Source organism: Eretmochelys imbricata, chromosome 1 (genome assembly GCF_965152235.1).
Source record: "Eretmochelys imbricata isolate rEreImb1 chromosome 1, rEreImb1.hap1, whole genome shotgun sequence".
NCBI lineage: Eukaryota > Metazoa > Chordata > Testudines > Cheloniidae > Eretmochelys > Eretmochelys imbricata.
Window position 1 is genome coordinate 56,676,730 of NC_135572.1, and position 27,562 is coordinate 56,704,291.

General features: G+C 38.7%; 1 protein-coding gene across 1 annotated transcript; it reads right to left on the reverse strand.

The window, feature by feature from the left end:
- Positions 1-1,214: 1,214 nt before the first annotated feature.
- On the reverse strand, positions 1,215-27,562 carry VPS36 (vacuolar protein sorting 36 homolog). Its single transcript, XM_077810735.1, has 14 exons — positions 27,415-27,562; positions 26,506-26,574; positions 18,290-18,360; positions 16,739-16,853; positions 16,053-16,142; positions 14,001-14,087; positions 10,446-10,478; positions 10,251-10,328; positions 9,558-9,692; positions 8,388-8,453; positions 7,676-7,740; positions 6,655-6,739; positions 3,713-3,789; positions 1,215-3,633 (listed from the first exon to the last, which is right to left on the reverse strand). The coding sequence occupies exons 1-14, from the start codon at positions 27,508-27,510 to the stop codon at positions 3,540-3,542; spliced, it is 1,161 nt and encodes a 386-aa protein (XP_077666861.1). The 5' UTR covers positions 27,511-27,562; the 3' UTR covers positions 1,215-3,539.

Consider the following 27,562-nt stretch of genomic DNA (forward strand, 5'->3'; position numbering starts at 1 on the left):
TTTGTGTTGTTATTTCACCATGTCCTTTAAACAATCCTTTTTTTCTATGGTATCACAACCACTCAATATATTCCTCTTTTTTAAGTGATTAACTCACTGGGGCTTAATAATTATACTAGACACTAGGACTAATCCAGCACCATTGGGGTCAATGGGACTTTTGCCAGAAGCTTCAACAAGTGGTGGATCAAGCCTGTTTTAGGCTTGCAGGATTCTAATTCCTAATTCTGCAGTCCTCACCTGGCACAACTGATGTTGTCTTAATTGGTCTAATAAAAAACATTTATAATGGAGGGGGGAAAAAATCTAAAGTTGTCATATTTAAACAAGCATCTGAAAAGAACTACATAAAGGTAATCACTAAACACCTACAATATAAACCAAAATAAATATATTCTTATATATGTGACAATTAGTTATGCCCTGATTTTTCATTGCAAATAGTCCCTGTTTACTTCAAGAGTGGTAATGGAAATAAGAGAACTAAAAAAAATGTCAGCTTGAAACAGTTTCCTCCTGCAATCTTTTAAAAGAAAATTTAAAGTCCTATCTTGGAGTCAGTCCCTTTTTCTGTGGGTATCTGGATTTATAAATCAAAGAACTAGGAAGTCTTGGCCCTAGGCTCTGAGAGTACTGGTACCCACAATTCTAGAATATGTTACTGAGTATGTGTGCTCTTTTATATTATTGGGGTGTAAGTCTACCCAGGCAATCAGAAGCAGCAGACCTGTTCAGACTCAGGCCATTGGACAGAGTTTCTTTAGCTATTAGAAGAGCTTACTGTTGGAGAATTTCCAGATGATCATTTGTATCCTGCTGTTGTCACTCAAGAGATATTTCCAAACACTTTTTTTTTTTTTTTTTTATTAAAGAAAGAATCCTTGATTTCTAATAACAATCAGGGCTAAAATTGGACCCGAGGTTCCATGTGCTGAACCCTAAACTATATACCGGTGGGAAGAGTGGCTACTGAGGGACTAAAAAAATAAATGTTTAGAGCTCTGCGGAAGTATATGTTTCCTGATGGAAGTGTGACAAGGCACTTCTGCTGAGATGTGTCTAACCACTACATTCCAGCAAAAGATACATTGTATCTTATCCATAAGGATACAATCAGACAGTGAAAATTTAAAAACTTATCCTATCAAACTGCCAGGCCTGTGACTTGTGGCTTCAAAGTTCCCCAAAGCATTTAGAAAACAGAAATAGACACGTTAAGAAAATCAGTTTATTTTTATTACTTTGTGGCAACGATTTTCTAATATATACAATTAAATTCTAAACGAGCCACATAATTTAACCCATGAAGTTTTCTCTCCCTATACAAAGAAAAAGGACTTATCTTGAAAAAAGGCCAAGGAAGTACCATAAGGCTAAAGCTAAGATGTATGTTGTACCGTTATTGCTCAACTGAGACAAACTAAGGGCTCTATGTGGGTTATTCCTGAGTAGGGGAATGGAAGCTAGGAGTGTAAATTTGGTATTTTCTTTTTACACTTGCATCATGACTGTGGAGAGGAAAAGCTGCCCCCTTATAAAGAAGGTTTCAGCCACCTAAACCAGTGGATCTTTCCCTAACATTCATGATTCTCCAGCAACACACAGACAGCAAGAACATCCACTTTAGGTGTCCTCTCTGCTTCTCAGTTCAACTCTTTGAGAGTACATTGTCCAGAGTAATTTGTACAGATCTGTCCCATTGTTTACTTGGAGGAGGTGAAAAAACAGAGAATGTGGAGGAGTTCAACTGGCCCCTCCGTCCCCACCCATAAATCTGGATCCCTACAAAGCTGCTGCAGAGAGAGTACAGAGCATTAAGAATATCCTGGTGCCAGTGCTTCCCCGTGTAATTCCTTTCCCTGCCTGATCAATGAGTTTTGGCTCCCCTCCACTTGAGGAAATGCAAGAACAGTGCCCTAAGAGAGCACGGCATGAAAGCTAACTAGGGAGATGCACTAGGGGACAGCATGTCTTTGCTCCAAATGAGCATCCTACAAGATCCTGCAATGAAGGCATGGGAGAGGAACACAAGCAAATTTAAAGCAGAGGTACATGGGAAAACAAACAGGTAAACAGTAACTTTTCAAACCTCTATCAAAAACATGAGCGTGGGTAGGCCCTTCAACCTTGACCAAACTGTGGTGATATTGTAAGATTTCTAGAAATATTTTCAGACAATTAAAAGAACCTATTTCCTTTCTTTTAGCTTCCATCTGATTATTATTGCCATATCTTTAATTCAAAGCTACATCAATGTAGTCTTCATCCAAACTTTGAACTGAATTCTGCAATAATATATCATAATTGGTCATGTGGGCCTTTGACATCCACTTACCATCATCTATGTAACTTTAGCTCTTCTAAAACATATAACTAATATACAAGTCTACAGGAGTGACAGAAAATTATGGCTGTGTAATTGAATTCTGTAAATCCACAGCTTAGGTAAAACCAAAGGATTTACACCTCTTGACTGGTAAACGTGTGTGTTTTTTTGTTCCTCCTTTTAATATTAAAGCACTGGTTTCTGCAGACTAAGGATATGCAAGTTAACCAACCGTCTCTCCAAGACAGACACATGGTACGCAGCTTTGATCAATGACGTTTCTTTAGAAGTGCAAAAGGAAAAACAGCTCATTATGCTGCTGGACAGGATGTAGTGACAGAATAATTGATTTCCCTCAACACTATCTAAAGGAGCGGGCAAAAGCACACACAAACAGCAACATAATGAAGCTTTTTGGGGGAGGGAGAGCAAAGAAACGAGGAACTCTGCACTCACAATACTTCTTGTTTGTCTATTTAGCATTAGACATGACACATTAAACACTATGTTTTCCAGATTTTCATAACATAGGTTAGTTTCTATTTATATCTATAAAGAATTCCCTGGGCTTCGACTCCCAGAATTTGGGAACCTCACTAGGAAAAATTTTTATAGTTCCTGGGAAAAGGGAGCATTCAATATTGCTTTGTTCCTCAGACCTCAACATGCATAAACCATGTCACATTTCTCATCCCTATGGATATATGTCTCTGATCTGAACTCACAGACACACAAAATATACTGAAGTTGGAGAGTACGGAGAGGAAGCTTGCTTTGGAATGTACACACTTCTATTTCCTTGTTATCATCTGTAGGCAGTAAATGACAACGTTCTATGTTCTGTTTGCCTCTGCAAACAGACCACAAAGGATATTTCCTCCACTTTAACTCTTGTGAAATGATCTCACTTCTCCTGAAGTGAAAAGTTAAACCGACTATAGAGTAAAACTTACGCTGACTATATATGTCAGCTTGCCAATTTGAGATCAGATGATTCTGACTCCATGATTCCTGTTACTTTCTGTAATATTCCTCTCCATTCCATATAAAACCACTCAGCATTTGAAATAGCTGAAAAAGCTTTTTCATCACAATATTCACCACTGTCTTGATTAACAAAGCAAAATCTTAAAATCTGTAATTTGAAGGGCTCCCCCTTCTGCTCTCTTGTGTTCAACCATTACATGATAAACATGCATGAACTACAATATCGTTAACTTTGTGTCATAAATAAGTTTGGATAGAATCTCAAGCCTTCCACTGAATCATCTCTGCAAAGATGGCCCATCTTTTCAGCTAGAAGCAGCCTGAAGAAAGAGAAAGAACTCTTGTAATATTTGGTAAGGGCAATATGATAATCAAGGAGTTATTAAAAATTATATTTACCTCTCTTTGGCTAAAAGAACAGACATCCCCACAAGCTTGGCAAACTCTTCAGCTGTAAGAGAACCCTTTTCAGATACCTATCAAAGAGAAAAGCATGGCATTAAAATAGTGTTGATCTTTTCCTTTCTATTACAGGATGAAAGAATTTTCTCCATTCTTTTAGTTCAGTCTCAGTTCAGAGGGTTAACTGTTACAAATTGGTAACAAATCCCTAGTGAAGACTACTGCTTTATCTGCATTTTTGTTTAAAAAAAAAAAAAAGCAATTTTTGTCCAATACACTATGTAGTGTTTCAGAAGTGTGCTAAGTATGAAAAAGGAAGCATGCAGAAAAGGACAGGAACTAGTCAAACAAATGAAACCGTGTGTCTCTTTTTTGTGTGTGTGTATGTGTACGTGTAAAGACAACTTGTGAGAAGTGGGTGGGAAAAAAAATTGCCCATAAATAGCAATATACTTGTGCAATCAATAGTTATACACCACAGTCATACTTAGTCTTCCCTAAGTGATTTTGTCAACAATGAAGTTTGGAAAAGGAAATGAAAGGCACCAAAGTTGGAGGGTCTTCAGTTTAGAAACTGAAGTCACCCAGGAGGAGGGTACGGAATTGCGATTAATTAATTAAAAAAGGCCACTGTCCCAGTACTAACTTGTGAAAACCAGCATTCACTAGGTCTCAGGACTTTGGCAGGCCCAGGAGAAACCATGTTTTCATGCAAATAAATTGTTCTTATATTTCTCCATTATTGCAGGTTCAAGCAGCCTTCCGACCCAGGCATACATGCCTTCTCCTGCAGCCCTCATAATTTGAGGGATTTATTCTGCATTATTCACTGCAATTTCTAATTATGTTGGAGTTATCCTATACAGAATCTCAGATTAAAGTAGGCCCTATACTCAGATGTGGTAAAGCTAAACCATTGAAACCTAGGGGTGAAACACAGAGCATACTGAGTAAACTGCACAATTTAATATGACCCATGGGTCGTAATAATTTTCCTTCCCAAGTGACTTCAGCTTCTATGTTGATGACCCCTTTGATTCTCCTACCTCACCTGCCACTCAAACCATTCCACTCCCCTATTTCAATCCCCACACTGGCTTCCTCTCATCTTCCCTCAAAAACACAATCTTACTGTATCTGGGAGACTATACACAAGTGAGCTCTTAACTAATCTCCAATCTCATTTCTTCCTCCTTTCCCCCTTATCACTGTTTTTTCCACTCAAACCTCAGTCCTGTTCCCTTTGTAACCCACTCGTGTCTTCTTCAACGCCTATATCCCTGGAGCTTTCTTTTCTTGGAAGACACCCATCTTTCTTAATTCAAGTCCATTCCTTACAGCATATTTTTCTATGAAGCCTAGTGTTATGTCAAAAATCTGCACCACTTCATGATAAATCCACCTTCTCCACTGTGTGTCTGACCTTATTTATAATGTCCATGTGTCTGTTTAAAGCTGCCTGAGGAAGGGAATGTGTTTTTTTTACAATGCTGAGCACACTTGCTGAAGACAACAAATTAATACACCATCACCATAAAATTGACAAAAAAACAAAAGGAAAACCAATGAGTCTATTTTCTTGAAAGAAATGCAGAAAATTAACAAAAATGCATGAAATGTCCTAAAAGATAAATCAGAATTTAAATATTTCAATTTTAATAACAAAGGTGTTATTTGCGTTATAGCTAGGGCATTTGTTTTGAGACCGTATTTGATGTTTTAAAGTGTCCCTTTTAATGAAGGAACATTGTTCTGCACATATGGTTTTATATACATTATTCTGAGGAGTCCATTTCCAGTCTCAAGAGCAAAGGTGCATCTGCTAGCACTAAATGTTCTCATTTGACAGGACTTTTTGGAAACACCGATATGTAGCCTTCTCAGCTTATGAAAATTAAGAGTGTGTGCTATGTTCTATAACGTGCAAGGGAAACACAGCAGATGATGTGGCAGTAACAGCATTTCACGTATCAAAATGTATCACAGATATTAAGGTCAGAAGGGACCATTATGATCATCTAGTCTGACCTCCTGCACAATGCAGGCCACAGAATCTCACCCACCCACTCCTGCGAAAAATCAGAACCAGTATCGGCTGACTATGTTGTGCAGGTTCTACTACCCCTTTTTAATGAATCAAGACTACCTCTACGCAGTACCCTCTAACACAGGTAGTCTCCTCAAAGTAACAAACTCAATGTAAAATATATATGGCACATACTATGTTCCGTTAACGTATAAATGCAAAAACAAGCCCACATTCTATACCTACATTTAATATCTGCTTTCAAATATAATTTCAATCAAACCACACAACGTCTGAAGCCCAATTTACTTACCGGTAGTTAATGTATGAGCCAACTACCATGACACCAAATAAACTCTTCCTACTATGCAAAAGATTCGAGGAAGGACTTTAAGGTAATGAAGTCTTACAAGAGCTCTAAGAGAGATTTATTCCTTGAGGAATGAACAGTGACCTAGAGCAGGTCTACATTACAGTGCTACATCGGTGCAGCACGTCTGGTGTAGACACACTCTGCCAATGGGAGAGCACTCTCCTGTTGGCATAATTACTCCACCTTGATGAGAAGCGGAAGCTATATTAGTGTTAAAGCATCTCTTGCCAACATAGTGCCAGTGTGGACAGCACAAGACTTGCGCTGCCTGGCTGGGGGGGGCGGGCTTTTTTACATCCCTAAGTGATGTAAGTTAGAGCAACTTAAGTGGTAGTGTAGACCTGCCCTAAGATTAATGTGTGTACAGCTCTCTAAAGATTAAAAATGCTATTTAAGTACAAAATATTGTTTTAGGATTTTGGAAGTGGAAAATTTTGTATTTCAAAAGCTCAAAAGGAAATCCTGTACCTCAAGTTTTACACCTAATGTGTCTAAGTTTTCCTAGCAGACAGATTACTGGAGGAAATGAAGTTCACATACTGTCTCTAAAGCAGAAGCCACCATTTCCTCTTCATTGTGGGACTGGAGCTCAATCACCATTACACCGCTGTCAAATAGACGAAGCCTAAAAATCAAAGGGAAAAGACCAAAAAAACCCAAATCTGCAAATATCAACAACGGAAAAATGTGTGTATTTAGCAGTCTCTTAGTTTCACACATCTAAATGTGATAACATGTCAACGAATCCATTGTAATAACTAAAAGAAAAAAATTGGAAGAGCAAAACTGAACATAAAAATCAACTGCTGAATCTTCACAAACAAAAACAGAAGAATAATTAACTGAACAAGGTGAACGAATGTATTAACGATGCACCAAAGTGGCTTTATTTTCACATCCTGAAAATATACGTTTGGCAAATAAAACCCCGGCAACTTAAATTCAGCCACATTTGTATTTTTTAGTGATCACATAATTTAGTTTTGGATGAAACGGAAGTAAATTTTGTTCATGCTGAATAACAATGGTGCACATATGTATTTGTTAGCGTTATCAACTGCACCTGAAGAAAGACCATGTGAATCGATTTCTGTAGGTCACATCTGTGGAAAGGAAGGATGGTCCAGTAGGTAAGGTGCAACCATGGGACATAAGAAACCTAGGTTCAATTCCCTCCTCATTACCTGTGTGACCTTGGGCAAATAACTTAGCTTCTCAATGCCTCAGTTCCTCATTCCTAAATTGGGGGTAATCCTATCTCACAGAGGTGGTAGGAGGATAAATACATATTAAAGAGTGATAGGTGCTCACAAAATACAGCAAGGGGGTCCTTTTAAGTTGGCTCAATAGACAAGTGATGTTTATGAACGTAAAGGAAATTACATAGGAAACTGAATGAATACTGACCTCTTAGAAGATTAAGTAACACACAGAAATAGGTTCACATTTTACATTAAAATGGATTTTGGAAGGTAAGGCATTTCACAAACTGTGTCTGTATAAGGGAATCAAGGGTCCACAGTTGAAAATTTATTTAGAAATATACATGAAGGACTCTTACCTTAGGGGTAATTTCAGTGCCACTAGCATCTTACAAGCATTTACTAAATCTTCTGGAGAGAGCAACTATTTAAAAATAAGAACATATTTACTCACATTTTACACGTTAAATACACGGTATCACACACACACAAACAAGACAGACAACTATAGATGAAAAAAATAACAGAACAAGCAATGATGTAGTACACGATTGCATTTACGCCTTTCATCTCCCCCCCATGTCTTGCAGCCTTCTCTCACCCTCTTACTCCATTTTCTGCTCTCTTCCTATTCTTCCCTACATTACTCCTGTTCATGACTTGTCTCTTCAGGTAATTTATTTGATTACTGTCGTCCCCCCCCCCCCCCCCGCTTCTTTTATTATTTCTGTGTCTGTCCCTCATGTTACTTTCCCTGTGTGCGGAGGGACTCCCCCTTTTTGTATGTTTCATTTTCTTATGCTAGCTGTCATCCTCCTTTACTGGTACTACAGGAAAGGCACATCAGAATGACATACTATGGAAGATGGCCAAAGATTGAATATTAGCAGAAAGATGGAGAACCGTCCCCCCCAAAGCTCCATTTTCCATTACAAGAACATCAATACATCCATCATTTTAAGAAGCTGGACTGCATGTGGTGGACAGTTAAAGATTTGTTTGACATTTCTTTCTTTCAAGTTCCTTCTCAAGCAGATTTAGTCAAAGAATACCACAAAATCAGTCTCTTACCTCCAATCCCCGAGCTCGGTTTACCAGACAATATACCTCTGTAAGTGACATTATTCCCCCTCGTTCCTGTGGAAACATGAAGCCAATAAGTGAAATAGTATTAACCTAGAACACAGAGCACACTATTTTGCATATAATAAAACATTTGGATGGATGAAAGTTTTAATCACCACGTGACATGTTAAAGCAGAGAAGATAAACTATCAGCTTGATTTAAAAACATACACAGACAAGATCAATGATATCTAAATTATAAGTCAGTGTTCAAACTGTAATTTTCTTTAATAATTTCAAATTGCAGAATACCAATTATAAAATTCAAGAATTGTGGATTATTTGAAGGTTAAAATACATGTTAAAGTACATGGAATTTCATTATATTAAATCTTTTAACCAATTTATCAAGCTTCTGTTTTTCGAACTCACAGGGTTATAATGTAAAATAAAAAATCTAAGAGATAGTACAGTATGTGAGTTTCACATACATATTGAATGTGCATATCCTTTTTCAAATAGACAAGTTTCAGATAAATTAAAAACTGAAATTTTATTGAATTAAATAGAAAAATTGATAATAAAATCTCTATAGTAGCCTGTATTATAGCAGTGATATATATTAAGTTTACATTGAAACGGTTATTTTTAAGTTTCAGAGTTAACAATACATTGTTCTTAATGGAGCTGCTCATACTTTTGAGTCACGGAAGACAACTCTTAATTGGTTTATGCACTATTTATTTATTCAAAGTTAGTATTGCAACCATATAGATCAGAAACATATTTTTTAAAATAATAGCTTAGATTCAGAAGCACAATTCTGTGGCAAGGGGTGAATTCTGTAGCCACAGTATTTTCAAGGCCCTGCGGCGGGGAAAAGACGACTACTAACTGAGACCTATGAAAGAACTATCACACAAACTCTGTTATGTGGAAGATGAGAAATCATTACTACAAATATAAATTCCCATAATTCCTTTTAGATATTTCTGCTGAGAAAGAGAATAAATGTTATTCAAAGGCAAAATGATGACTCCTCTAAAAGCTGAATTTAAGGTTGCATTATTGAAATCTTAGATCTTGAAGAGACACATTGCCAAGGTCCATGATACTGAAATGCACTGCATTAAAAACTCATCAACATGCACAAAAAGAGCATCTCAGGTGCTTTACCTCTAGTGGTGCCTGTAGTATTCCAGCTAGTTGTTTTGCCAGTTGCATATGGTAATGTGTGCCAGATCCATACGTTTCCCTGGTAACTGGGTTAGCTATACCCATGCTCAACAGATAAGATTTAAACCTGATAGTCTACATAAAAAAGAAAAGCAAGTTGTATCAGTTATTTCACAGTTCTATTTTTAAAAAAAAAAAACTTTTACACTTTTGTTTTTATAGTAGACTTCAACGCATTTTGGGAGATTTGAAAATACACAATGCCAACTATTGGGCAGAATATAAATTTATCAAAATGGTGACAAGCTCTACACAAGTCTTCAGAAATTTGTAAGGGACACTGAAATCTCCAAAAGAAAAAACAGAAAATTGTCGTCTTCTCCTAGTTAATGGAGCGGGCATTTCGGACCCCTTTTAAAGCAAACTAAGTGGTGAAGAGACATGCACATCCTGTAATCACTTCATACTAGTTATTTTTGAAACAAGGTCTCAGATGGACTGACTGTCTTCTCTTTCCACTGCTCAGATGTATTGTATAAAGAAAGCTTTTCATTAAATAAAAGTCAAGAAACAACGGGACATTAGTAAAATATTATTTATGTACATTATGAATATTATCACAATAGCTGTTTAAGTTTACACAGTGAAATGACAAAAAAGCATTTTGTGAAAATCTAGAAAAAGCATATTTACCTCATCTTCTGTGATGTCACCTTGTTTTTCTTTAATTTTGTTAGCTATTGACTTGGATAACTCCACCATTTCCTTAGCCTACCAAAACACACACAAATATGTCAGCTTTCAGCAGTGTATTCAGACATTTTGGTTAAAAGTTAGGAAATTGGTATAAATTTAGATAGATGTGCTGGTAAATGTCACATCCCATACCTTTTCCATTAACTTGCTGAGATCTTCAAAAGCCTAAAATGAAAAACTGACATTATAATATAGTCTGCCTAAAGAAATTAAATGATTTAATGAAGTAATTTTTCCAATGATCTTCCCAAACTCCAAGAATTCTGAATATTAGGGCACCTAATGCTTTAGACCAGCATGTTATCATTTCAAAGTGTTTCATAGAGTTATAAATTCATGCTCTGGTTTACAAACAGGCATTTTTCCTTCCCAGAGAGCTTATAATTAAAATCAGACAAGACAAGGACAACAGAAAGTATACAGGAAAGTAAAACAATCCTTTGGTTTCCTGCATGGAAGACACATACTAATTTCTACTTAATACTGATTTACAAAATGTAAATAACAGAGCTCAGAGCTAAAGTACTGAGAGTTGAATTAAATTAAATTCATCAAGTTTACCCCTTCTTCCTAAAAACGTTAGGTGTATTTTTTTTATTCACTCTCTCTCACACTCACACACACCCCCACCCCTAATTTTGGCCAGTGGAGAGCCCATAGTACAACTGTGGAAATGCTCATAGAGACATCACAATTCTGCTTTTATCAGTAGGCGTTGCTAAAATAGCAGGCAAGATCACAGTTTATTTGGAAATAACAAGGGAGATGGATTGCTAGGTTCGTTTCACACCACTCTTAATTGAGAAAACATAAAGCTTTGAAAATTATTTGCAGGCAAAATTTATGCATCTAAATACTTGATTCTCAGAAGCAATTAGGTACGTAGACGTCTAACTGAACTAAATTCTGCTAACACAAAACAAGATCCCAATTAAGGCTTGTTTGAAATCAGGCTTATGAAATGCATTATTAGATAAAAGGCACCCTGTGATAAAATCTGTACTTGCTAGATCTGATAAAACCAGGGGGAAATTAAAGTATTTCTATAAAGTATCAGTTTTTTTTACTACAATGAACTTTTATGGAACTTTTCTACAAAAAACATGTAAAAATTTGGATTTCCATCACAGGACAAATTATTTATTTTCAGGATTTTTAAAATACAAGTTACTTTAATAAAGGTGTGAAGTTCTCAAATATAAAATTGCTATATGGAGCACATAACACCAGATAAGCCTTTCATTTTTTTCATATTTTATTTAAAGAATAAAAAACAAACAAATGCTCTGTGTGTTAACAAGTAAGCAGATTTACAATTACCTCCCAGCAGCATAAAAATAATCATACACATGAAAAAAGTGAATTTAGCCTGTCAATATATCAATGCCACAGAAAGGCACTTTTACCGTCTCAAGGACAAACCCTCATCCCTCCTTCAAAATCCTCTCTAATAAATGGCTTTTGCGATATGTCCAGGTGGTCATTAATTTGGATTATTTTGGACCAAGTGTGTGTGTGTGAATGCATGTGGGGAGTCCCAGAACCCTAGAACCATCAGCGTTAGATCCGTGAGGGCAGCACCTCCCTTTTATAAAGAGGGCAACTCAGCTAGAACACCACTACAGACCACAGATGTAGCCAGCCTATGGTCCCAACGATTTAATAGTCTAATCTGAAGGTAACAAAAGCATGGCTTCCATTTAATGTAAAGATCTACACAGTAGACTTTTGCTAATCCTGAAGACCTGAAGAAGAGTTCTGCGTTTCGCTCAAAAGCTTGTCTTTTTCACCAAAAGAAGTTGGTACAATAAAATATATTACCTCACCCAGCTTGTCTCTTCTAGTCCACATAGTCAAATGACAATCACTCCCCATACATCTTGGCAAAAATTTAATATGGAGTGTTAAAGAAATTATAATATATTCCCATAAAATAATGAATTACCATTGTCAGATCACAGATATTTGTGATACAGTGTCTTTTCTTTTAAAAATATTTGTTGACTTACTTGCTAATTTGCCAAATTCAGTACATTCGTAATGTGTCTCCCAGGCACTAGCATGAATTAAGGAGCTTCTACGTATTGAATTTTAATATCAACAAACAAAAAATTTTTATATCCAGGCTTTTACTAGTTTAATTCCAATCTCAACAACATGCATGAAAACATCACCCATTAAAAAAAAAAATCCTTGACTTAGCTAAATAAATAGCATGTTGTGTATAGTTCCTCCTCTGACCAATTCACTCAGGGCAGGCCTGGAAACAAAGGGGAATGTGCACACACCTAACAGGAACTTCCTCAGATAAACAAAAGGCTAAAGAACTGGATTCTTATCAGCGGCGAACAGCAGATGCAGGAAACCTTTTCGTGGAACCCAGGGCACCACTTTTGAAATTAAGTCATTTATAACATTTAAAGCTGGGGGAAGGCAGGATTTCACAAATCACGTTTTTCCTTTGCTCATACAACTCACACAAATGGATTTCTTTTACTCTCTGACAAAGTCAGTGAGGAAAAAATAACCAGACAATACCTTTTGAACTATATACACAAGTAACTTCATTCATTACCTTCTTCATAAATGGGGGGGGGGGCAGACCAAACAACTAAAAGAAAAAACAAAACCCAACCACCCTTTAATGCTAATAATAACTGGAAGATCACAGTAAAAGTGTTCACAAAGCAGGTACAAATTTCCTGTAAACTGGATCCGTGAGGTCTTTTTTTATTTTGCTATGTTGTGATACAAATAGTTGCCATATGAATGAATTTGTTATAGTTAATTTATGAAGACTTCGTGATGTTTCAAATCCATCTCTATTACTGTGACAAAACCAGTATAATCTTTTCTTTGATGAATATTTGCAGTCTCGGGATGGCTCCATTAGATATAGAGCTAAAGCAGTGTTTCCCAACTACTGGTCTGTGGACCAGTGCCAGTCCCTGAGATCTCCCTGATACAGTTGAGGAAGGCAGCAAGCCAGCCCCTGTATCAAAAAGGTTGAGAAACACTGGTCAAAAGGCTTTTAAGAAGAGGAAAAGAATGAGGTGGACAGGGGAGGAATAAGCTTCTCTTGTACATGTAATATCTCAAATTCAACTACGGGACTGTTTGTGGGAAAAGCAGTTGTTTTCTCTTTGGAAAATATTTTTGCAGAAATTACTGTGACATCTGATTATTGAACACTTTGCCATGCATAATTATAAACAAATTAAAATTTAAAAATATGAATTTCTGTTAGATAAATTTACTGTATAATAATTATTTACATATATAAAACCCCTTTGAACAATACACCTGGTAAATGAATATCTAATCGTCATCTGATCCATAATTAGACCTGCTAAGACAATAGTCTTGTTGGACTGGTCCCTTTCTGTAGAAGGCTCTTTGTTCTGCTTCCCCCCCGAAAGGCCATTGAACTTTGCCTTTCAACTGCATTGAAATCCATAAACATACAAAGCATTTGGCACCAATGAATGTGCCTCTTGAAATGGAGCATTTAAATGAAATATTCTTAAACACCTGGGATAAGCCAGTTAAAGACATAACTGTAAATTACACACGTGTAATCTTTTCAGAGTTTTAAAACTTTCTACGGATGAAACAGTACACGGCTACATCTAGAAGAAAGTCTGAAGGAATGCAGGTGGCTGACCTTGAAACTTGAGCAGTATTTACCTCAGAAATGTTTTTGTCAGTCTCTTTTCTCTTCTCTTCTAATTTCCTCTCAATACCTACAATTCCTACAGCCCTTATTCTTCCTGCCTGCAAAATAAAATAGTTTAAAGAAAAGAAAAGGAAGCAAATGTTAAGAGTTCTCTCACCCACCTCCCTATGAAAGAGCTTATATTTACAACACAGGAAAACGTCCCACAAAGAACTAAGTAAAATGTAATGATTGTTAATGATCTACAATACATCTAATTTCCTGAAAAACATTCCTTAAGTCAAGGTCATAGTTTATCTACAATAACTTTCTACAAATAAGAAAAATACACCGAATATAGATTTGCTGCAGAATACTACAGGACAAACACGTTATTTAAATTGTTAGTATAATGTATAACACAGCATCTCATGTAGGATACAGAGACAGCAGAGATAAGCTGGGATGCGCAAACTGATGCTTCCCTAGTTTAAGTGGAGCGAGCCTAGAGGTAGAGCATTTTCAGTGAGAATCCTGGATTTAGGAAGTTGTTCTCCCCATTGCTCCATCACAGTCTGAATAGGTTTCTCTGAGGGGAGATTTAGAAGGGTACGAGATTGGACATTCACCCCATTTATTGATAGTGCGTCATACAGATAATATGTGACACATACATGCAACATATGGGGTGACATCCTTTTACTAAATTGGAGAGTCATGTTAAATTTATCAGCCTCTTCCTGGCCTAGCCTCCAGATCTCTAACTCCACCCTCATTCTCCTAATCCTCCCTATTGATTTTGACACTCAATAGTACTTCCCATAAAATCTTGAAAAAAGGACAGGAGTACTTGTGGCACTCCTGTTCTTTTTGCGCATACAGACTAACACAGCTGCTACTCTGAAACCTTAAAATCTTGCAAATCCTTGAGTTGCCATCCTCTCCTGGTTCTCTCACCATCTCTCTGCTCATTCTTTTAGATTCTCCAACTCTCTGTGTCCCAGAAGTCGCAGTCCTTGATCCCCTCCTCTTCTTGGTCTACACCTTTTCTTTAGGCGATCTCATCTGTGCACGTGGCTTCTACTACCACCTTTACATAGACATGAGCAAATCTACCTTTCCATTCCTGACCTATTTCCATCCAATCCTGTATTTCAGCCAGTCTCAACAGCTTCTCATAGATGTCTCATGGGCAACTTAACATTGCCAAACTGAACTCTCTCTGTCCCCTCCTATTCTCTGTCACCATTGACAACAGCACCATCCTCCCTACTGTAACTCATTTATATGATGGCTGTATCCAAAATGTCACCAGCAGTTTCCAAATACAGATGATGATGATGATGATATTCCCAAAGAGTTTATGATCTCAAAATACAGAAATAGATGAAAGAAAGCAATCTTGAAGATATTCCCAATAATCAAAACTGTTCATTTAAATCATAGCTACTCACACATATGACACACACAGACTCCAAGCAACTATATTAAAGCAATGTAAAGAGTCTAGAACCCACAAAACCAAGAAAGTATAAAATTAAGGCTGAAACTCCATCCTTCATCTTCCTTGTGAGTCTCATACTGTAGAAGTTTCTAAATAGAATATGATTATTTTACATCAGAATTTCAATACCTACACATTATTAGAAGACTACAAATGGCACATCAAACCAAACACCATACTCACTCATAAATTAGAATTTCCTCGCTTTTGTGCCATTCTGAGAATACCATTAACTCTATTTTGAATGTATTTAACTACGTAACCTAAGGGCAGGTTCCCAATTGTGTCTGAGTTCTTCTCAGATACAGTGAGGACACCCAGCTGCTCAGACCCAGTACAAGGGGGAACTGCAAGAGAACAGCTCTAGTTTATGCCAGTGGAGAAGCAGCCATGGTGGAGTTCAACTCTGCCATGCCCCCTTTCTGACCTCAGAATGCCAGGGGTGGGGAGGAGCTGATGTGGGCGATGGCTATGCTGGCAGCACAAAATGGACACAATAGACTGGAGATCTGAACCTAAGCATTCAAATATGAAGAGAAGTCTAACATAAAGAAGAGAGTATCAAGAATGTAGTAAGTACCTGTGGACCCCTGTTAATTTGAATGGTCTGAAAAACAGGCATGTTCTCCCATCTCCTCTGTGTCATTTCTTCTGACAACCGCCTATAGAACTGCATATGTTTTTAAAAAAAAAAAAAGGCAATCCAAGTTTTGTAGAATATTTAACATCTCAGAGATCAACAAAATGAATTCCACTAAATATCAAATGCCATAACAACGTCACATTTATACTGGACTTTTCTTTTTTTTAGGATAAAAAAAGTTACAGACCATGCAATCATATACATTTCAATGGTAGATGTAACAATTGTGAGTTAAACATGCATGATTACATATCTCCATTCTAAACACATTCAGACAGTCATAACTTTCCAAAACTTTCACTTAAAGAGACTGAAATTTCCATCCTCAGTATCTGTCCAAAAGTGATAAAAAAACAACTGAGCAATCCAGTTATTACTGATACCATTACCATGAGATTACGTTAATCCAGCCATGTGGATGGAATTGCAATGGAGCAATCCCATTCGTTTAGTTTGGGTTAATGCTAGTGGGTGGTGATGGTTTATTGATTGACAACAAGGCCTCCTACACACACAGTTCCACAGCAAATACTGCAAGATGAATAGTATCACTAATACAAGGAGAGCAGAAATATTTGTGACAAAACATTTAACCTATTTGGTTGCACTGTATGTACACATACCTCAATCTGACCATGTTCTTTGAAAGAAAGTTTGATGTAGGAATATTTGCTGCTCTGGAATGGGCCAGGCTCTTTGTTTGAAGGAGCTGGATGAAGATGAACCACTATTTTGGCACTAAGGAAAGGTGTAGGGAGAGAAGAAGGAGGGGAGAAAAAGATATATCCCTAATTTATAAAATAATATTTCTTAATCGTGCGAGTCAGGTTTAAAAGCTTAATCTAGTTCTATATTAACTGATGGTTATTTTACATTCAGAACATTTCAGATAATCCTTCAGGATTTTAATAAAAGTCAAGTACATTAAACAACACATTAATAATAATATATTTTTATATTATATTATTTTATCGCTATACTAGAATTTTCATAATAAAAATACTGTAACCCCTAAAAATATAAAACCTCACTAATAATAAAACACATGTACAATCAACTCTCAGAAGATGATGTAGCATAAATATTAGAAGATTAAACAAAGATTCTTGAAAAAAAAATTGAACTACAAACTGTCAAGCTGTACTTTTGATTAAGGCTTCCCACCTGCAATATAACCCCAAAAGGCTCTACAGTGACTCACAGCTGCTGCCAAAACACACTACCTTTCTCATGGAAACAAAAAGGTCTCAATATTATGTTTAAACTATCTCACCATGTGTGCCAGCCGAAGATTTTGCATATGAACTCATCCAAAACCAACATCCTAGGCTAACGTATGCATGAAAGCAACATGGTCTAGAATGAAGCCCAACAGCAAAACAACTCATGAAAGAGCACGGTTTCAGCAAATATAATAGCCCCATCTCATTTCATCACAATAATTCTATTATTCTTGTCCAGCTTTAATAATATATCTATTTTGTTATTACTCTTATTTAGTCACCTCCTCTAGCACCAGATCTCGCAAGCCCCAGTGTATGGTTCTACCAAATGGGATAATTGTTTCAGCCTGTAGGCTGAAACAATTTGATCTGCTTATAACATCCAGGATACAGACATAAGCAGATGTAGACCAGGCACACTTCTTCATAAAAGCTTTATTTTTCCTTCGGTGTTAACGTCTCTCTTGTTGAGCACATATCATACTGCTCTAATTATCTGTCAAGTGAGAGGGTCCCAGTTATTGGTCTTTCCTTCAGAATCAGGTTAGATGATGGTGTAAGTTACATCTGCTGAGAACTGAGCAGTATGCTCCTCTCCTGGGTTCCTACTCCCAACCAGCCTTGCAGAGCAAGAGACCTGGTCTGAGACCTAAATTTGAACACTAACCTATCACCATGGCACTGCTGATTAAGTGAGATAAACCCAATTATTCATTGCTACAAGCGGAAGACTGAATTACAAACTTAACCACTGATTACAGGGCAATTATTTAGCAAATCAAGTCACACACATACAATTTTTCATAACGACCCTCTCCCCCATTTGATCCTTGTATCTGAATCAGGACATCTGGGTTACATTCCTGGGCTCTACCAGACTTCTTGTGTGATACTGAGCATGGCACATAACCTATGTGCCTAAGCTTCCAAAGTGAAAGACACACACCTTACCTTTTTCCTATGCCAGCTGCCTGCTCTTCAATGAAGACAATCTGAGAAAGAGGGATAGCAATGCAGCATTCCTAGAATAAGCAACACAGAATAACAACTAGAAATTAAAAACTATTTTCTTGAATGGCTTGTAAAATAAATAAATAAATTTTCATACTCTTTTAATCACTAAAAAGTCAACAGTGCTAATATTTGTAGGAGGTTCTCCCACAAGCCATTTCATATAGAAGATGACACTGGTTGCAATAGAAAATTATCCTTACGTTACTATTTAAAAAGGACTTTAAACTGAAAACTAAAAAGTGAACATGAAGGTATAAATTGTCAGATAATCAGACAAGGAAGGGACTTAGGACTGACACAATGTCCTTAACTCAGCCACTGGATGTCTAGGCACTTTAGGTGGTGTACAAATTTATTATTATTTGTAAAGTGGTCAGAAAGAATTAGATGCTTCACATACAGGTAAGTCAAGGACCCCACTACAGAGATCTTACACGCTGGCAAAGACAATGACAAAAGGTAACAATTGCTTCTTGTAGATATCCCATTTTTTAAGTTCCTAAGTCCAAAAACAGGTGAACTGACTCGAAGCATAAAGGTATCCTTGCAGGCTACGTAAGATGTTCTGCTAAAGAAGCAAAAGGAGGCGATACAGACAGACAGCTGGGTTAAGAGTGCAGTAGGTATCTGAGATCACAGAATTTATTTGTATTTATTTTCTAATGCCCAACATTCTCATTGACACCAGTTTAGAACTACACACCTATGCATCAAACTAGGAAGAATTCAGTATTTTGGAAATCACAGCATTTTCCCGTACTGACCAAATACATATGGTACATGACTGTACAGCAGCTATAAAACGGCTGCTGCTATTTGTCACAGTTTTGTTTTCACAGAAGATGCAATACCTAAAAATAATTATCGGTGGGACTATTACAAAAGTAGCCTGACATTTCCCATTTTGAGACCCTGTTTTCTGATGCTTATAACTTTGCCAAACTTCAACCATTTGGGCTGAAGTTTCCTGTGCTGTCTCCCTCAGGTTGAATTACTTTGGAAAATTTCAGGCAAAACTGTTTGGCTGTTTCCTAGAGCAAGGCTATGGAAAAAATACATTGTTTTGCCCATGTTAAAAAATTCTAGAACTTTTTCTTTAAACAGCTCTAGCACCCCTATCTTGTGGAGCAGGGACCTGAAATTTGGGTCAGAGATATTCTTTTTGCCATCCTTGTGAAAATCCACCCATACTTGGTCAAGTTACAAGCTTTTGAAAAAAATCGCAGTTTGCAGATGCTCAGTAGAGACTGGAAAAATAGTATGTGATCATATATTTAAAGACTATCATAATGCATACTCACAAGGGGGCCAAATTAAGATTGCACAGGCAACCTTAATTCTGGCATTCCTAACTGAGTGCTTGACTTTGTAGCCTTAATAATGTTCTTTTGACCTAGTTATTTTGTGGGCAATACTTGTATAAATTGTTCTTTTACAAGTAACATTACTTTGATACCATGTGAAAAAGAAACAGAGACAGGGCATGAACAGAACTCAGGACTTCATCAGGTCTGTTTAACTTCTGTTTCTTTTGTCAGCATTTTGACTAGTTTTAGGAAGATTTGCTGCTCCATCCCCCATTGTTCTCATGCTTTTTAAGGTGAGAAAAAGAAATGGGAAAGAAAGTTATGGCATAAGACCCCATCCTTAGTAGTACGCTGCTCTCAGGGACATTTCAAGGCTGTGACCCAAAGCCCAGCAAACTTGTATGGTTTACAACAGAACTCTAGTCACAACTCCAAAATAAGACTTTTTTTTTTTTTTTTTTTTGGGTAGCCTCAGAATTTGTTGTTATCCTGTCTTCTAGGGCTTTGTTAAAGAAGATGCTTCCAGTGACAATGGGCTTTTGGGACAGGGATTTCCATCATAATGCTTGTTTGATTTTGATCTTTATGGGTTGTGGATTTCTACCTACTTGAACAATGGGGGATCAGTCTCAAGGATAACAGTTTCTAGTACACATCCTCAGATTCTCTCTTGCTTTGTATGCTGAGGAAGAGGATAAATCTTAACAGCACTGAAAAAAGGCAGGGATGGGTGAGTGTTGATAGTAGACAAGCGGAATGTGGCGGCACAAGCCACCTTATACTGTACCTAGTTTGTTTCCATTACAAATCACTATGGTTTAAGTGACAAAATATGGATTCTCTTCCAGCTCATGCATATTTAACACAATTGTTAACTAAGGCTCTATATATTATTTTGAGAACACCAACAAAAATTATGTTTAAGTCTTAGATGCAATCTACCAATTTTTTTCAGAAGATATCCATGTACAGAACGATGGTTTTCATAGCTAACCCGACTATTGGTATGTAAAAAGATATTCCTGGTCTGAAAAATAGACCTCAAATTAAGACAACATGGATGTATATTAGACTGTTTTCTTTGCCACCACCAATCTTAATACATTGGAAAAACAGGTCTCTGCCTTGAGGAACAGAATGGGACGTAGGGATCTAAAGGGTGAACCAGTCAGCATTAGGCTTACCATTAACCGGACCTTAACTGCTAACCCCTGTGGCCGGCTGGTGGCGCCAGGCCAAACGACCGGAGCGGCCCTGACCGCACCAGGCAGGCAGGCAGGCCAGCTGGACCCTGGCCACAGCTGCGCCGGGCAGGTGGGACCCCTACCCCATCCGCAAGCAGCAGGCCGAGCCGCCGGGATCCCAGCCGCCCTGCGCCAGCCCACCAGGGCAACCTCAGTTAACAGTTAAGCGGTTAAACAATATAATTTTAATCATTTAACCAGATAAATTTTTTAACTGATATTTACATCCCTACTAGGACGCTGCCCTTTATCAGACTGCATCTCTAAAGAAAGCATTCACGCACTTTAAAATAAATAGTACCAGGGAGATTTATGTGAAAACACACGGAAACCTCTCATGGGATTATAACTAGGGATCTACAATTGAAGTGTAACACTACCATGTTTGTTGGAAGGACTTTCATATGCTGAAATTTAATCTCTAATTAGTATTCTGCCTTTATGTCATGTAGTTAGCTAGTGAACAGAAGCAGCAAATGGGAATTTTGTAAGGGAGTTCTCCAGGTGAAGGAGGAAAGACTACGGGAAAGTCTACACTTAAAATGCTGCATCAGCACAGCTGCTTTGCCACTTTAGTGCTTTAATAAAGACACTCTACCCCAATGGGAGAGAGTTCTCCTGTTGGCATAGTTAATCCATCTCCCCAAGAGGCAGGAGCTATGTCGATGGGAGATGCTCTCCCACCGACACAGTGCTGTCTACACCATGGCTGGGTCAGATAACTACGTTGCTTGGGATGTGGATTTTTCATACCTCTGTGCAACATAATTATACCAATATAAGTCTGTAGTGTAGACCAGACCTGTGTGACCGTTGAGGTGAATATGTTTGCTATGTGCTTGCTTGATTAAAGATTATTGTCTGGTCCACACTAGAAAATTCACATCCCTGAGTGACATAGTTATGCTGACCTAAGAACCTATGTAGACACTGTTAGATCGACAGAAGAATTCCATCAACCTAGCTATGACCTCTAAGGTAGGTAGAATACCTCCACCAAACTGGAAAATCACTCCCATCACTGTAGGTAGTGTCTACACTGAAGCATAACAGCAGCGCAACTGTGCTACTGTAGCATTTTAAGTGTAGGAAAGCCCTACAGTGTGGTCTGTTGTGGGACCTGTGTACTGAGCCAAGCGGCCTGCAAATCTAGGTTGAGAGCTCACTAGCAAGGCTCTAACCTGCTATGCTTTGATCCCTAATCCCTCAACAAGGGGGCGGGACTACCACAGGGAGAACAGGGGTTTAAAAAGCCAGCTCCGAAGTGACATGGGGAGTTTCATGAGGGAGTTTAGAGAGGGAGTGAAAGAGGCAGATACACTAAACTTAGGCCAATAACTTCCCTCCACAACAAAAAACAAAAGAAAACAAAAACCCCATGAGAGTAAAAATACAGGCACAAGTCTGGCGAGAGAGTGGGGGCTATCCAGTTAATTGCACTGAATGCAGCATATACAATTACCTGCCTTGTAGGCAGGTGGTATATGTGTGCATTTGGTGCAAGCAACTCATGACCCCCAGAGAGACTATATGGGCTCTTGAGGCCAGAGTGGCTGAACTGCAGGAGCAAAGAGAGAGAGAGAGGTACAGACAAGACTTTCAGAGACACTGGTCCCACCCCCAGTTTGACAGCCTCTGTGCTGGTAAGCAGGATGAGAGTCTCAGGGAAGGAGAACATTAAGCTGGAGCAGAGGGAAACAATCCCATAATTGGAACCCTCCTTCCAGATGATGTCATGGTATCCTCTCGCAAGGAGAATACTCCTCTTGGGGAGGGGACCCTCATTATTAGGGAGAGACAGGTAATAGTAACAGGGGATTTGATTATTAGAAATACAGATAATTGGGTTTGTGATAAATGGGAGAAGCCCATAGTGACTTGTTTGCTAGGTGTGGAGGTTGTGGATCTCAAGAGTCATCCAGACAGACTTATGTGCAGTGCTGGGGAAGAGCCAGTGGTCTGATACATGGAGGTACCAGTGACATAGGGAAAGGTAGGAGAAAGGTTCTGGAGGCCAAATTTAGGCTCCTAGGTAACAGATTGAAGTCCAGGACCTCCATGGTAGCATTCTCTGAAATGCTTCCAGTTCCACATGCAGGACTAGGAAGACAGGCAGAACAGCAGGTTGTCAATTCATGGATGGGACAATAGTATTGGGAAGGGTTTTATGTTTATTAGGAACTAAGGGACCTTTTGGGAAAGGAGGAGTCTAGACACCTAAACCAAAATGGAACTAGATTGTTGGCATGTAAAATTAAAAAGGTTGTAGAGGATTTTTTTAAACTAAGGGCTGAGGAGCACACAGTTGGAGCAGTGACATCCCTCAGCAATGAATTTAATAAAGGGGGAATCCTATATCCCTAGTAAAGAGGATAGGAAAGAAGTTGGTAAAGTACGGACAGGAGCTAGTGAAGAACAGACAAACATAAAAAAAGAGACATGAAGGCAAGCAACTGAATATTGACAAAATGCACAAGTTCTTCTGTATAAATGCTAGAAGTCTAAATACTAAGATAGATGAATTAGGAAGATATTGGTATAACAGGCATCGAGGAAACTTGGTGGAATGGGGATAATCAATGGGATTTAATAATATCAGTGTAAAAAATATACAGGAACGAGAGTAAGTCACGTTGGTGGGTGAGTGGCACTATACGTGAAAGCAAGCATAGAGTCAAAGTAAAAACCTTAAATGAATCTAATGATACCACAGAATCTCTATGGCAGGAAATCCCATGCTTGAACAATAAGAGTATATCACCGACCACCTGACCAGGATGGTTATTGTGAAATGCTCAGGGAGAACACACAATAATAATGAGAAATTTCAACTATCCCCATACTGACTGGGTATATGGCACCTCAGAAAATGATACAGAGATAAAATTTCTAAAAATATTAAATGACTGCATCTTCGAGTAGCTTGTCCTGGAACCCACAAGGGAAGAGGATTTAGTCCTAAACTGGAATGCAGGATTTCGTCCAAGAGGTGAAGACAGCTGAACTGCTCAGCAATAGCGACCATAATGTAATTGAATTTAACATTCTTGTACGGGGAAAAATGCCAAAGAAACCCAACTTCTAAAAGGGGAACTACACAAAAACGAGGAAGCTAGTCAAACAGAAATTAAAAGGAACAGTCACAAGAGGGAAATGCCAGCAACCAGCATGGAGACTATTTAAAAACACCATAACAGAGGCTCAAACTAAATGTACACAGCAAATCAATAAAACAGAAAGAGGACCAAAAAAAAAAAAATGCCACCATGGCTAAACATCAGAGTAAAAAAGGTGTCCTTTAACAACTGGAAGTCAAATCCTAATGAGGAAAATAGAAAGGAGCATAAACTATGGCAACACAAGCGTAAAAGTATAATAAAGCAGGCCAAGAAAGAATTTGAAGAGCAACCAACTAAGGACACAAAAACCTCGCAATAAAAATGTTTTTAAGTACATCAGAAGCAGGAATCCTGCCAAATAATCAGTGGGGCCACTGGATGGTTGAGGTACTAAAGGAGCACTCAAGGAAGACAAGTCCATTGTGGAGAAGCTAAATTAATGCTTTGCATTGGTCTTCACACTGCAGAGATATGGGGGAGCTCCCCACACCTGAGCCATTCTTTTTAGATGACAAATCTGAGGAACTGTCCCAGATTGAGGTGTGAATAGATGAAGTTTTGAAACATATTGATATTTATGTTTAATTTATGTCACCAGGACCAGATGGTATTCACCCAAGAGTTCAATTTTTATTTGAATTCCTTAGAAGAACTACTAATTGTGGTATGTAACCTATTGTTTAAATCAGCCTCTGTACCAGATGACTAAAGGGTAGCTAATGTAGCACTAATTTTTGAAAAGGCTCCAGAGGTGCTCTTGACAATTACAGGCTGGCAAACCTAACTTGAGTACCAGGCAAACTGGTTGAAACCACAGTAAAGAACCAAATTATCAGACACACAGATAAACACAATACGTTTGAAGAGTCAGTATGGCTTTTGCAAAGGGAAATCATGCCTCACCAATCTATTAGAATTCGCTGAGGACATCAACAAGCATGTGGACAAAGGTGATCCAGTCGTATAATGTACCTGAACTTTCAGAAAGTCTTTGACAAGGTCTCTTACCAAAGGCTCTTAAGCAAAGTAAGGGAGCCACGGGCTAAGAGGGAAGGGCCTCTCATGGATCAATAACTGGTTAAAAGAAACAAACAAAGGTTAGGCATAAATGATCAGTTTTCATAATGGAGAGAGGTAAATAGTGGGGTCCCCCAATAATCTGTACTGGGACCTGTGCTATTTTACATATTCATAAGTGATCTGGAAAAGATAAATTTTGCAGACAATACAAAATTACTGAAGATAGTTAAGTCCAAAGCTGACTGCAAAGAGTTACAAAAGGATCGCACTAAACTGGGTGACAAAATGGCAGATGATAATCAATGTTGATAAGTGCAAAGTAATGCATGTTGGAAAAAATAAACCCAGCTATACATACTAAATGATAGGGTCTAAATTAGCTGTTACCAGTCAAGAAACAGTTCTTAAGAGTCATTATGGACAGTTCCCTGAAAACATCTGCTCAATGTGCAGCAACAGTCAAAAAAAAATCCTAACAGAACGTTAGGAACCATTAGGAAAGGGACAGATAAGAAAAAATATCATAATAGCACTATATAAATCTATGATATGCCCATACCTTGAATTCTGCATGCAGTTTTGGTTGCCTCATCTCAAAAAAGATATATTAGAGTTGGAAAAGATGCAGAGAAGGGCAACAAAAATTATTAAGCTTCCATATCAGGAGAGATTAAAAAGACTCAGAGATGACTAAGGGGATATGATAGAGGTCTATAAAATCATGAATGGTATGGAGAAAGAGAGTAAAGAAGTGTTATTTAGTCCTTTACATAACAAAAGAACCAGGTGTCACCGGATGAAATTAACAGGCAACAGGTTTAAAACAAATATAAGGAAGTACTTGTTCACACAAGGCACAGTCAACCTGTGGAATGCCATGGGATGCTGTGAAGGCCAAAAGTATTACTACGTTCAAAAAAGCATTAAATAAGTTCATGGAGGATAAGCCATGGTTATTAACCATAATGGTCAGGGACGCAACCCCATGCTCCAGGTGTCCCTAACCGTCCTACTGCCAGAAGCTAGGATTGGATGACTCAAAATTGCCCTATTCTGTTCATTCCATCTGAAGCATCTGGCACTGGCCAATGTTAAAGACAGGATACTGGGCTAAATGGACCATTGGTCTGACCCAGTATGGATGTTTTTATACGGGTTTTCTTTTTTTTTTTTGTCTTTTCTGTGTTGTTTTTGGGTCTGTGTGAATGGTTGGGGGAAGAGGGAAAAAGGAATGAGTTACTCAGTGGGCTATGAACATGTTGATAAATTATCTTAAAATTTCCAACCCCAGTTGATCAGACTATATTACCTCTCCATGTTGTGAGCATAAGGCACTTACACAGTGAGGAAAAAGTTTAGTCACATAAAAATTAGTTCTTTCTTGCAGTGTCGCATCATTAAAAGTTATTGGTTTATTACGGAATGTATAGTCAACCCATGTACAAAAAAGATGGGGTACTTACATGATTTTTCAGATCTCTCCAGATCAGTCGGTGTGTGCTAAGTAGCAATACCCCAGTATCAAACTTTACCTTGACCAAAAAAACCAGATACTAAGTTAACCACAAATTTAACAAACAAGCTGGGTAAACATTGATTTTTGAAGCATTATATGTTGTCATAATATAGCACCCTAATTAATCAAATATTTTGAGAACACCCTGTTTTTGCTGCTAACACAAGCCAGCCAAGCTGATGAAGCCACAAAAAGAATTATTACCGGAGGATAACACTGATATGGACAAGCTTCCTTTTCAGCTGTATAAACTTTCCCCCAGGAAACCCGGCAGGACCCTCCCTTCCCGATGGTACCAACGCCCGAGAACAGCAGGCCGTTTCTAACAAGGCGATTGGCGTTTCAGGTTTTGCCCCGCTGGGAGTGCAGACATGCAGCATGCTAGACAGAGGACGGACGTGGGGTCCCTTCCTGCCCTACATTGCTGTGATTAGGGAAAGAAGTTAAAAACTAAAGCAGCACGTTGGGTGTCCAGTGCGAACCCCTCCCTGACCCACCAGGCGGTTCCATTTCTTCTCGGCTAAAGGAAGAGGCTGTTTGTTCCTGGCCTACCACAAAGCAACCCTCGCATCAAAAACACCCGGCAGGACCTAGCTTCCTGCCGGTACCGCCAGCTCCATCCACCGGACCCCGAGCCAGCTCCCGCCGCTGGGGGGGCGGCCCGGCCGGCAGAGAGAGAGGAGCACTGCGGCGGCCAGGGCTGGCTCAGGGCTCCGTGGCCGGGGCACTCAGCAGCGGGGGGCTCCTGGGCGGGGTGCCCCGGCTGCCCCTGCCCAGGGTACCGGTGGTGATCTCTGGGCCAGGGCGGGTGTTAGGCCCCGACCGCCGCTAGGCCCGAGCCGGGCGCTCCCTTTACCTTCTCCTCCCCGTCGTAAAGCCGCAGCCCGCGCTGCTGGATCACCAGGGTCTCGTTGATCTCCAGCAGGCCGCTGGCCCACGCGAACCGGTCCATGGCGGCGCCTCCGAGCGGCCGGGAACCCCCCCCGCGCCGCCGCCGGCTCCGG

Coding starts and splice junctions, on each gene's coding strand:
- VPS36 (XM_077810735.1), bottom strand. CDS start 27,510: ATGGACCGGTTCGCGTGGGCCAGCGGCCTGCTGGAGATCAACGAGACC. Junction 6,740..7,675: donor GCACTGAAATTACCCCTAAG/GTAAGAGTCCTT, acceptor TTTGATTTTTAG/GCTTCGTCTATTTGACAGCG. Junction 3,790..6,654: donor TGGCTTCTGCTTTAGAGACA/GTATGTGAACTT, acceptor TCTCTTTGATAG/GTATCTGAAAAGGGTTCTCT.